At 44.5% G+C, this 12,097-nt stretch overlaps 1 protein-coding gene across 1 annotated transcript; it reads right to left on the bottom strand.

Annotated features, from left to right (window-relative positions):
* Window positions 1-1,401: 1,401 nt before the first annotated feature.
* On the bottom strand, window positions 1,402-11,736 carry LOC310635885 (uncharacterized protein). Its single transcript, XM_083355238.1, has 4 exons — window positions 11,149-11,736; window positions 8,822-8,932; window positions 5,504-5,630; window positions 1,402-4,679 (listed from the first exon to the last, which is right to left on the bottom strand). Exons 1-4 carry the CDS (start codon window positions 11,566-11,568, stop codon window positions 2,980-2,982), a joined length of 2,358 nt encoding a protein of 785 aa, XP_083211364.1. The 5' UTR covers window positions 11,569-11,736; the 3' UTR covers window positions 1,402-2,979.
* Window positions 11,737-12,097: the final 361 nt, after the last annotated feature.

Genomic DNA, 12,097 nt, shown 5'->3' with positions numbered 1-12,097 from the left:
CCCGACGGAGGCCGATCGGGGTCTGGAATGAAGAAAGCGGCTTTAGGTGGAAATTGGTTTAATTACAGCTTGTTCTACACCTGGGATTTCTGTGTCTCGAAGTCATCTTGGGAATGTGTGTATGATCTTGGGACAGGTGGAAGAAATATGGGTTGATCTGACGGAGGACGCCGCTAATGTGACAAATGGAGAGAGAGAAGAGCAGGCACCCAGGCAGTAAATTTATTATTAAACTAGACAGCCTGTGAAGCTTTGGGTTAAATATCAAAGATAACGGTAAACGGAGAAAGAATGGGCCAGTGGAAGTCAGCATATCAATGGGAGAAAGCAATTTTGGATTTTCTGCTGGCTTCCCCATCAATTGTCTGTGTGAGAAGCTGACAGCATGGAAATCTCTGCCTTCTCCCTTTTGTTCCTGCTTCTTTTCTTCCCCTCCTCAAAGCCCTTTGGTGAGAATCCACTAACAATTACAGGTGTGTATTTTATCTAGACTGATATGTGTTACACACCTAGAATCTTCCACATTCAATTCTGATGGATCTCCACCTAAAATCTTCCGTAATCAATTCTTATGGATCTCTCATTTGGGTTCTTGTTTTATCATGCAGAGAATTTATCTGAACTTCCTACACTGCACTATACATCTTTTATTTCCCAATCTCAGACTTGCTTTTTGATCTATGAAACCTCATATTCTTTCCAAAGATCCCAACTAACCATGTTTAAGTGCAACTAATGGGCAAACCCAGCTCAGCAGCAAATTTTGGTCCAGGAGGTTGTGCAACCCCTCAAAATTAGATTGAGTAACTCGGAAGGCATCTGCACAGAAAGGAAGGCAAGAGAAACAAAAAGATGGGGCCAAAAAAAAGAGGAAAATAAGAAAAAACAGAAGAAAGTCTCCTTGACAAGAGACGACTTTTGGAATTCTCTGAGCTTAGGAGTATCAACACCCAAGCACAAATGTTTTTACCTTGTGTTCTGGCAAGGTTTGCTTAGCACAGCGGTTCAGATGGGGATTGTCTTGCTTAATCCCCAGTCTGTGTGCAGTTTGAACTTTATGGGGCTGCAGGTTAGAGCAGGGATGTCAAACTGCTGGCCCACGGGCCGGACGCATCGCAACAAAACCGCGCCCACCCCATTGTCGGCAATGGGGAAAAAGGTCCGATACGTCGCGTGTCACGTGACGTCGTGAGTTTGACATGTCTGGGTTAGAGGCTTTCCAGGGAGCATCCAGTGATTGCATGGAAAAAACCTTGCTAGAATGACTTAGATGAGAGAATAGAAGGGGAACTCATCAAATTTGCAGATGACACTAAACTGGCAGAAACAGCCAACACCCCAGGAGACAAGCTCAGGATTCAGAAAGATCTTGACAAACTGGAACAATGGGCCCTATTCAATAAAACAAGTTTTAATATGGAGAAATGCAGTGTTTTACATTTAGGCAGGAAAAATCAAAGGTACAAATACAGATTGGGCGAGACCTGGCTGAAAAACAGTAACTGTGAGAGGGACCTTGGAGTCCTAGTGGACGATCACTTGACTATGAGCCAGCAGTGTGCAGCAGCAGCCAAAAAATCTAATACAATCCTGGGTTCCATAAACAGGCATAGAATCAAGATCACGTGAAGAATTAGTACCACTTTATAAAACCCCACCTGGAAAACTGCAACCAATTTTGGTCACCATACTACAAAAATGTTGAGACCTTGGAAAAAGTTCAGAGAAGAGCAACTAAGATGATCAAAGGCCTGGAAACGAAAACATGAAGAATGGCTGCAGGACTTGGGTTTGGCTTGTCTAAAGAAATGAATAGGGGTGATATGATAGCAGTATTCTAATATTTGAGACAGCCACAAAGAAGAGGGGGGTCAAATTATTCTCCAAAGCACCAGAGGGCAGGACAAGAAACAATGGTTGGAAACTGATCAGAGAGAGAAGCAACCTGGAATTAAGGAGAGTTCCTAACTGTGAGGACAATTAACCAGTGGAATAGCTTGCCTTCAGAAACCATGGGTGCTCCATCACTGGAGGTTTTTAAGAAGAGACCGAACAGTCACTTGTCTGAGATGGTATAGAATAATTTTTGTGCTTGAGTGGGGAGCTGGACTAGAAGACCTCCAAGATCCCTTCCAACTCCTATTTTCTGTTCTATTTTCTATCCCATCCTATCCTTATTCCTAGAGATAGTTAATATCTCCTTTCTCTTCCAATCTGAATTCCTGATTCTTTTTCTAATCAACTACCAAGGATAGAGGAAGTACCTGAATGCTTTTGAGAAATCATGGAACAAATTAATTTATATAATTTATACAAACAAAAAGTCTCTGCTGGTTCCATGCGATAAAAAAAAATCCTCCTATGTCTGCATTCTTTGATGATGAAAAATTGACATTTCATGGAGTTGCAGGTAGTCCTCAACTAACCACTATTGAGCCCAAAATTTCTGTTGCTAAAATGAAACATTTATTGAGTTTGCCCCATTTTATGACCTTTCTTGCCACAGTTAAATGAATCGCTGTAGGTGTTAAAATTAGTCAAACTGTTAAGTGAATCTGGTTTCCCCTCTGACGTTGCCAGGTCACAAAAGGGGATCACATGACCCCAGGACACTACATCCAGGGCTCTTTTTCTCATAGAACGCTCAGAACGGAGTTCCGGCACCTTTTTTGGATTGGAACCTTGTAGGGTAGGCAAGGTGGGTTGTATGAAGTGTGAGTTCTGGCACCTTTTTCTTTTACAAAAAAAGGAATGACTACATCCATCATAAATATGAGTTAATTACCAAGTGTCTGACTTGATCACATAACCGCAGGGATGCAGCAATGGTTGTGTGAAAACTGGTCATAACTCACTTTTTTCAGTGCCATTTAACTTTGAACAATTGCTAAATGAACTGTTGAAAGTCGAGAACTATCTGTATATGGTTTTTACCATATACCTCTTTTTGTGTGAGAAGTGCACTATTCTCAATGAAGTTTATTCCACGTTCCATGCATTTATAATTTCCTCCTGTGTAGATCTCTTCATGACAAATAAAGGTCCCGTAGTCATTAAAAAGGTTTTCTCATCCTCACTGCATTTATAAGGATTCTCTCCTGTGTGGATCCTTTGGTGCCGAATGAGGTCTTTGTTGTCAATAAAGCTGTCTTCGCACGCCATACATTTATATGATTCCTCCCCCTTATGGATCCTTTTATGAGAATTAAGTTTTCCTTTTTGAGTAAAGCTCTTTCCACACTCCGGGCACTTATATGGTCTCTCTCCTGAATGGATACTTTTATGAGAAATAAGTTTTCCTTTCTCAGTAAAGCTCTTTCCACACTCCAGGCATTTGTAGGGCTTATCCTCTGTGTGAGTCATTTGGTGACGAATAAGATCTTTGTTGCCGAAAAAGCTCTTTCCGCACTCCAGGCATGTATACGATCTCTTTCCTGTGTGGACCCTTTGATGGGAAGTTAGCTCTCTATTCTCAATGAATCTTTTTCCACATTCCCTGCAGCTGTATGGCTTTTCACCTGTGTGGATCCTCTGATGACGGTTCAGATAAGAATTTCTACTGAAGCCCTTTCCACACTCTGTGCACTTGTAAGGTTTCTCTCCTGTGTGGACCCTTTCATGACAAGTAAGATGCTCTTTCTGAGTAAAGCTCTTTCCACACTCTATGCATTTGTACGGTCTTTCACCTGTGTGGATCCTTTTATGAGAATTAAGTCGTCCTTCCTCAGCAAAGCTCTTTCCACATTCTCTGCATTTATATGGTCTCTCCCCTGTATGGATTCGTTCATGACGAGTCAGATGTCCTTTCTGAGTAAATCCTTTTCCACACAATATGCATTTGTATGGAGTCTCTATAGGGAGGATCCTTTCATGAAGGGTAAAATTGTCAGTAAAGTTTTTTTCACACTCGACGCACCTATATCGACTCCGGTCTATATTGATCCTTTCACGGCAAGTAAGGTCTCTGTTCTCAATAAACCTCTTTCCACACTCTATGCATTTATATAATCTCTCGCCTGTGTGGATCCTTCTATGAGAGCTAAGTTGCCCTTTTTGAGCAAAGCTCTTTCCGCATTCTGTGCACGTATAGGGCTTCTCCCCTGTGTGAATCCTTCTGTGATGAGTAAGGTGTCCTTTCTGACTGAACTGCTTTCCACACTCTGTGCATTTATGTGGTTTATCACCGGTGTGGACCCTCTGATGGCGATTGAGATTACTCTTGCTACTGAAGCTCTTTCCACACCTCATGCATAGTTTTATCTTTCTGCTCAATACAAAATCTCTCCCAAATTTGACAAAGGTATGTGCTTTGTGTTTCCCATAGAGTTTTGTATGTAAAGCAAGAGAGAAGAACTGGTTGACATATTTTTCACACTGTTTGGAGACATACTCTTTTCCTGTAGTCTGACTTCTGCCAGATTCCTCTAAATCAAATTCATTTTGCTCTATTTTGCCATATTTTCCTTTTCTCTTCTCTCTCTGACCGGGCTGAGTAAGGAATCCATGGAATTCAATAGGGAGAGAAATGGAGGACATCTCCTCTCCATCTTCTGAGGGGCTTCTTGCATGCATTTGTGGGTCCCCTTGATGGCCAAACATCATTTCTTCCACTTCATGCTTTGTTCTTTGCATTGGCATTAACCTTGGCTGCTTGTCATTCTCATTCTCCAGCCCATCACCTGGTGAAGAAAATAAAATAAAAATTCCTATTAGAATTTAAATGTCAAGCACCAGGGAAATCAGATGATCCAGGCAGTTCAAATGGGTATAAAGATTTCTTGCAAACTTAAGCTCTCTACAAGAACCTGAACTACTAACGACTAAAGCAAATTGGCAGTAGATAACAGTCGAAGGAATTCAAGATGACCTGGACTTAAGTCTCTTGTGGGCTCAAGGGGACTCATGACTGATGACACGTTTGATCCCTCCCTTGGGCACAGCCTGGTCCTCTGCTACATTACAAATGTTAAGGACAGGCAATTCCTTTTCTCAAAAACATGGTTTGCTAGCTTGGAGATGTTGAGTGGAAGATGTTATCTAGGAATTTTAATGGAATCCAAGGAATTTTTAGTTGGGAGTCCATCTGACCTGTTATTCTGCCCAGGCATTTCCATGGAGTATCTAAGGCCTTTCCCAAAACTATGGTCAGCGTTTCTGCCAAGGCCTTGGCTGTGACGAGAACCTTGGACAAAATTAACCCTGATTTGTCTTTGCCCTTGAATTGTTATCCAGCAGGATCCTGGCAGTTGAAGGGAATAAAGGAGAAGTGGATATGGCTATTTCCTGCATTTGCTTTTCCATGGATATTTGCTAATTATGAAACATGTCACCCTGATTGTTTTCTTGAAATTAGGAAAGGTTTCAAAGATGTGCTATTATTCAGATGGTGGCCAGGTAGAGTCCTCACCACCCTAAGCAAATGAGTGAAGGCATCTTCCCTGTTTACCTCCCAGTGAAAACACCTTTCCCAATGAATGGAACCCAGAGCAAAGAGGGTCCTTACCAAGAGTAGCCATATTACTGGAAACATCCAGCATGACCTCCCTGCACAAGGCCTTCTGGCCAGAATCCAGCAGTGCCCACTCCTCCTCTGTGAAGTCCACAGCCACCTCCTCAAAAGGAGCAGAGCTCTAGAAAGAGAAACAACATATTCATTAGTAGACAATCCCAGGAAACACTTGTATGTTTTGGGCACAAACCAGAAAACAGAGATTTGCAAAACACCAAATGGAGATTTTATGGAAAAGCAGGCTTAAGTCTACTTCTCCCCATAATCCTTGTCGCTGTGAAGCTCCAAGTTCAGGCTGTTGCTTTGGCTGCAACAATCTTGGCTTAAGTGTATCTAAGTAATATAATGACAACATTGCTCTCACTGGGCAGCCTCTCCCTAGTACAAAATAATTCAACAAGGAGGTTGGGGAGAGAGTATCCCTGGCCTCACCTGTCTAGTTCAGCAGATTCCTTAGAAAATAGGATAGGGGACTATAACACATTTTTAATGGATATATCGCTGCAGCAGTTTTAATCTAATTGATATTGTTTCATTTCATGGTTTTTATTTTTTAACTTGTTTTGAAAAGTGTTTTGAAGACCATTAAGAAAGATGAAACTCTTCCAACTCATAAATTACATTTCCTATTATATTTCCTATTCCTATTACATTTCCTAATAACAGAGTTGGAAGGAGATCTTCTAATCCAACCACCTGCTCAAACAGGAGACACAATATAATTCCAGACAAGTGGCTGTCCAGTCTCTTCTCAAGTCTCCAATGATGGAGCACCCACAACTTCTGAAGGCAAGTTCTTCACTGGTTAATTGTTCTCAATGCTAGGAAATTTCTCCTTAATGTCATGGGCCTTCAGAGGCCCGTTTGGAGGAGGAAGAGCTGGGACCGTCAGGGGAGGCATGCCAGAGGCTGAGGATGATGCTATCCTGGGTCCCTCAGGCATGGGGGGAGGTGGTCAACTAGACGGAGAGTTGGCTGCCTGCACAGACACAGGACACTCGGCTGCTGACTGGTATTGGTGCTGATAGGCAGCCAATCTCCTCTGATGAGGAACAGGTGCCTACTCCACTGATCCAAGGGCAGGGAGAGTAGAGCATAGGCAAGCCCAGAGAAGAGCTGCAAGGTTATTGGGGAGGTCACCCCACCCCTCCTCACAGGGAACACCTGAAGCGGAGTACTTAAGGAGAAGCCATGGGGAATGAGTCTTTGTCTGGAGCAATTGTTTGCTTTGGCTTACACTCCCCTGGCTTTCACTGATGCCTGTTGTTGTTTGCCTTGCCTCGCTTGGAAGATTGCTCTTCGCATTTTGTTTTGAACCTCGCCCTTCTCTTGTGGCCTACGTTTAGCCTTTGCTTCACTGGGGTTTTGGACTGCTTCTTTTCTGGGACTTGTTTCTTGTACTGAGGATTCCCTTTGTATTGTGCCTAGACCTTGCCCTGTGAGAGTGCTCCTACTCTGTGGACTTTCTTTGAAGTAGTGGGGCTGTGTTTGGGAGAATAAGGGTGGCTGCCTTCAGAGTAGCGTGAGGGTGGAGCCTTACAGGTTATTGGAGGGCCATTGGTTTGAACATTTGTTAAAAAATAAAGAACTTTTTAAAGGCCTACTTTGCCTTGACCATTTGGTCATAACATTTAATTCTAGGTTGCTTCTCTCCTTGATTAGATTCCATCCATTGTTTTTTGTCTTCCCCTCAGATACTTTGAAGAATAGGTTGACCACCTCTTCTTTGTGGTAGTCCAGGCATGTCAAACTGCCGGCCCGCAGGCTAGATACATCATGCCAAAACTGCGCCCACCCCATTGCCGGTGATGGGGAAAAAGTCACGATATGTTGCGTGATGTCATATAACATCATAAGTTTGACATGCCTGAGGTAGAAACTCAAGTATTGGATTACTGCCATGATGTCACCCCTAGTCCTTCTTTCACTAAACATACCCAATTCCTGCAACCGTTCTATGTTTCATCATCTTGCTTGCTCAATAGTAGCAACTGTGAGAGGGATCTTTGGGGTCCTAGTGGACAATCACTTAAATATGAGCCAGCAGTGTGCTGCAGCTGCCAAAAAAGCCAGTACAGTGCTAGATTGCATTAACAAGGGGATAGAATCAAGATCACTTGAAGTCTTAATACCATTTTACAATGCCTTGGTAAGGCTACACTTGGAATATTGCATCCAGTTTTGGTCACCACAATGTAAAAAAGATGTTGAGACTCTAGAAAGCGTACAAAGAGCAACAAAGATGATTAGGGGACTGGAGGCTAAAACATATAGGGAACGGTTGCTGGAATTGGGTATGTCTAATGAAGAGAAGGACAAGGGGCGACACGATAGCCAGTGTTCCAATATCTCAGGGGCTGCCACAAAGAAGAGGGTCAAGCTATTCTCCAAACCACCTGAAGGCAGGACAAGAAGCAATGGATGGAAACTAATCAAGGAGAGAAGCAACCTAGAACTAAGGAGAAACTTCCTGACATTTAGAACAATTAACCAGTGGAACAACCTGCCTCCAGAAGCGGTGAATGCTCCAACACTGGAAGTATTTAAGAAGAGATTGGACAGCCATTTGTCTGAAATGGTATAGGGTTTCATGCCTGAGCAAGGTGGTGAACTTTTATTATCTTTTATTCATTAAACATGAATCTCAGTCAACTGAACATTCAATCATCATCATCATCATCATATTTTGCATTTTCTGCACTTTCCTGAGTCCCAACATTTTTATAACATATTATCTTACCTAATCTTACTGTAAGGTAAAGGTAAAGGTTCCCCCGCACATGCGTGCTAGTCGTTTCCGACTCTAGGGGCCGGTGCTCATCTCCGTTTCAAAGCCGAAGAGCCAGCGCTTGTCCGAGGACATCTCCGTGGTCATGTGGCCAGCATGACTAGACGCCAAAGGCGCACAGAACGCTGTTACCTTCCCACGGGAGTGGTCCCTATTTTTCTACTTGCATTTTTACGTGCTTTCGAACTGCTAGGTTGGCAGAAGCTGGGACGAGTAACAGGCGCTCACTCTGTTACACGGCACTCGGGATTCGACCCGCCAAACTGCCGACCTTCCGATCGACAAGCTCAGCGTCCTAACCCACTGAGCCACCGCGTCCCTTACTGTACTTACTGTACTATATTATTATTTTGAATAGTCCTTTGTTTGCATTCCTAGAACAATCTTAAAAGATGAATGAATGCAACTCAGTGGGCCATTCTGGGGAGACCCCATGTTCAAATGCACACAGACTCAGCATTTGGTTGTAATAGCAGCTCATGAATGGAAGGAATTTAAACTTTTCACAAGAAACCCACACTTACTTGGCAAGGTGGTCCCATTTGGATTCTTCTGAAAAGCTCTTTAGAAGGACTGGATGGATCTCCTGTTCCCTGAAGCTCTGCTGAGATATCTCCCATGAATGGCTCCTGCAACTGAAAGAACAACCTGGTTTATGATCCATTTTCAAATGACTGTAACCATATTAGTTCACATGCTTTACTTTTTTTCTCTTCACTTGTACATCCCCAATCCAAGTCATCAAACTTGAAAACTCCAGCTCTATGGTGTTCTCCTTCCAGTAGGAAGACCACCAATCAAGCAGTTCAGGAATAGACCTTGGAATAAAAATAAAGATGCTTTCAGGGGTAAAATGCACCCCCTGAAAACACTGACTGCCATTAAAAAGAAATTTGAATAATTCATTCTTTCTCACCACCAATTCCTAGTCAGGTCTAACTTGTAATGAGAAATTAAGAATTAATACAATTTTGAAAATATAGAAAACAAAAGCTGAACTAGGGAGAATCTCTGTTGGAATGGAATGTAACCTTCTGGCAGATTTGCCCAATAAACCATTTTTGCAATATGATTTTGAAGGGTATTCAACTTTAATGAATATGTTCTCCATATCAAAGCACAGAGATATACAGAGAGCAATAATATCCCAAAATGGACTAAAAGAATGACTTGCCACAAACTGGGAATAGATCATACTAGAATTAGTAATAAAAATCATGACAGGAACTTTCATAACCAAAACCTGCCCACACAATCTTTCCACTTACATTAATTGGGGAAAACATGTAGGTTTGGGATCTGCATCTCTACTTATTTTTGCTGAAACTAAGCAATGTAAAAATGGTAATTATACTCATACTGATTTGGTAAATTATTTTACTGAATACCACTGCTTTCAAGGGTGATTGTGCTCATTACAGCAAAAAAGCTTGGGGAGAGGGGAAAAGTGGTTCCTGTGCTTCTGCCTTCTAACAGCAAACATAGGGTTTGAGATATGCAACCTAAGCGCTGTTTGGTCCACACAATTTTCATGTTTTATTTCATAACTTTTTATAATCCTCTGTCCACTCCTCGTACTAATTTGCAGCCGTGTGAAATCTCTTTGCTTTTATTTTATTTATTTATTTATTTATTATTGGGACTTATATGCCGCCCTATCTCCCGAAGGACTCAGGGCGGCTAACAATAGTAACATATAATAAATACAGAAGTTAAGATAAAAATTAAAATTAAAGGCCTCTGTACAATAAATTAAAATTAAAATTAAAATAAATTAAAAGTTAGAGTTAAAAATTAAAAACATAATTAAAATCCCTGTCAGTCCAGGTCAGCCAGGTGGAAAAGGACCGGAGATCTTGGGCCATCCGAAGCTCATGGGGGAGCTGGTTCCACAGGGCTGGCGCTCCCACAGAGAAGGCCCTCCCCCTGGGGGTCGCCAGCCGACATTGTTTAGCCAATGGTACCCTGAGGCGGCCTTCTCTGTGTGAGCGTACTGGGCGATGGGAATTCGTTTTCCTGCTTCTTACCAAATATATTATCTACATCTAGAAGAAGAACCATTAAGTTTCCAAAATCGGTTAACAGGTCCTGTTTATGAGAAAGAGGATTCACTTATCTTAAGTTCACTGCTAATGGGACTGACCAAGATTTCTAAAAGAACCAGAGAACTGGGATGATCCAATTGATATATACATTTAAGGTGGGATTTTTGTGGAAGAACTTTTGTTGGATACAGGAGCCCTCTTAGATTCAGGATTGGGGTCTGTGTTTCTGATCTGGGAATCCTGATTGGAGAAACCATTTCCCAATCCTTAGATCAGGGTTCCCCCCACACACACCCCTATCCGTGAACCGGTACCAGGCCGCAGCATGCCAGCAACTGTGTCCCCACAAACAAGCAAAGCAGGCAGCACACAAAACCATGAACTCTCCAGTCCGTGGGAAAAACCTTTCTCCACAGAACTGGACCTTGGTGCCCAAAAGGTTGTGGACCTCTGCCTTAGAGGTAGTCCAGACAAAAACCATGACAATGAATATGAGCTCTACCTTTATTGTAAAGCCACTTTAAATAGAATATTGCAATTCTGAAAGTATTGTTCCCATCCTCCCCTTTTCGTTGCAGCAAAACTAGGAAGAGTTTTATGAGTTTTCTTCCCTCACCCCTCCACCTCCATGTGGAAACTGAGATGTCTTTTAAAAATTATTACTGTCCAGTCGATGACATATTCCCATCTCCCAAAGTTATTTCCACATACTACCGGGATTGCACCGTGCCAAAACGTGTTCTCTGGATGCCTTTTCTGACTGTAAAGAAAAGAGAGGCGTAAAAGAGGCTGAAATTCTCTCTCACCTTCCGGGCCTTTCCGGGGGGCTCCCGGGGGGCGGAGGAGGTCGGCGGGCCGAGCAGGAAGCCCTCGGCCAGGGCCACCGCCTGGGCGCAGCTCTCCGCCCTGCATTCCCGCAGCCAGCCCGCCAGCTCCGGGGGCAGCAGGGCCAGCAGCTGCTCCAGCACCACCCGGTCCAGCATCTCGGCTTTGCCGCTCCGCTCGGGCCGCAGCCACCCGCGGCACAGCCGGTGCAGGCGGCTGCAGAGCGCCCGGGGCCCCTCGTCCTCCCGGGGGCGGCAGCTGCGGAAGCGCCGGCGCTCGGCCTCGGAGTTGCGGGGCCCCTCGGGGAGGCCTCTCGGGCCGCCGCCGCCGCCGCCGCTCCCCGCCTGAAGAGCCGCGGGGGCTGTTGCTGCTCCCGCCCACGGAGACCTCGGGGCCTCCATCGGCAAAGCCCGAAAGAGGGAAGCTCCCTCTGAGGCGGCCCTCGGTCACGGCGGCCCCGCCCACCCCTCCCCTCTCGCGGTTTTAGGGGGGGGCGAGAAGGGGCGGGGCTCCGCTTCCTCAGAGCTTCTGAGGCGAAGAAAAGCAGCTGCGAGTCGCTCCCGCCTCAGGTTCCCGCGCCCTCCTTATCCCCTCAGAATCTCAGTCAGAGAGTGCCGCATCCTAGAGAAGGGAAAGGCCTTAGCCCCGCCCCCCCCGTCCTTCGTTTACTGCTCCCGCCTAGAGCTTCTCCTACGGCAACCGCCCTGTGCTTCGAGGGCTGGCTAAGATCCCCTGCGCATGCCCTGTTTCCCTGCTGCCGCTTAAAGGACGCCCGAGTTTAGTTGCTGGGGGAGGATCCAGTCGGGAGTGGCGGGGGATGCGAGTGTGGAGAAGCGCAATAGGCGGCCTAGAATGATGGGTGCGGTGGGGATTGAGCTGGGCAGAAATGAACAAAGCGTCTTTGGAGGAAACCTAGTTTGATCGCTGCTT

Source organism: Vipera ursinii (assembly GCF_947247035.1).
Source record: "Vipera ursinii genome assembly, chromosome: 2".
Taxonomy (NCBI): Eukaryota; Metazoa; Chordata; class Lepidosauria; order Squamata; family Viperidae; genus Vipera; species Vipera ursinii.
Note: the sequence above shows the minus strand (reverse complement) of the source record. Positions and strands in the feature narration are given on the sequence as shown.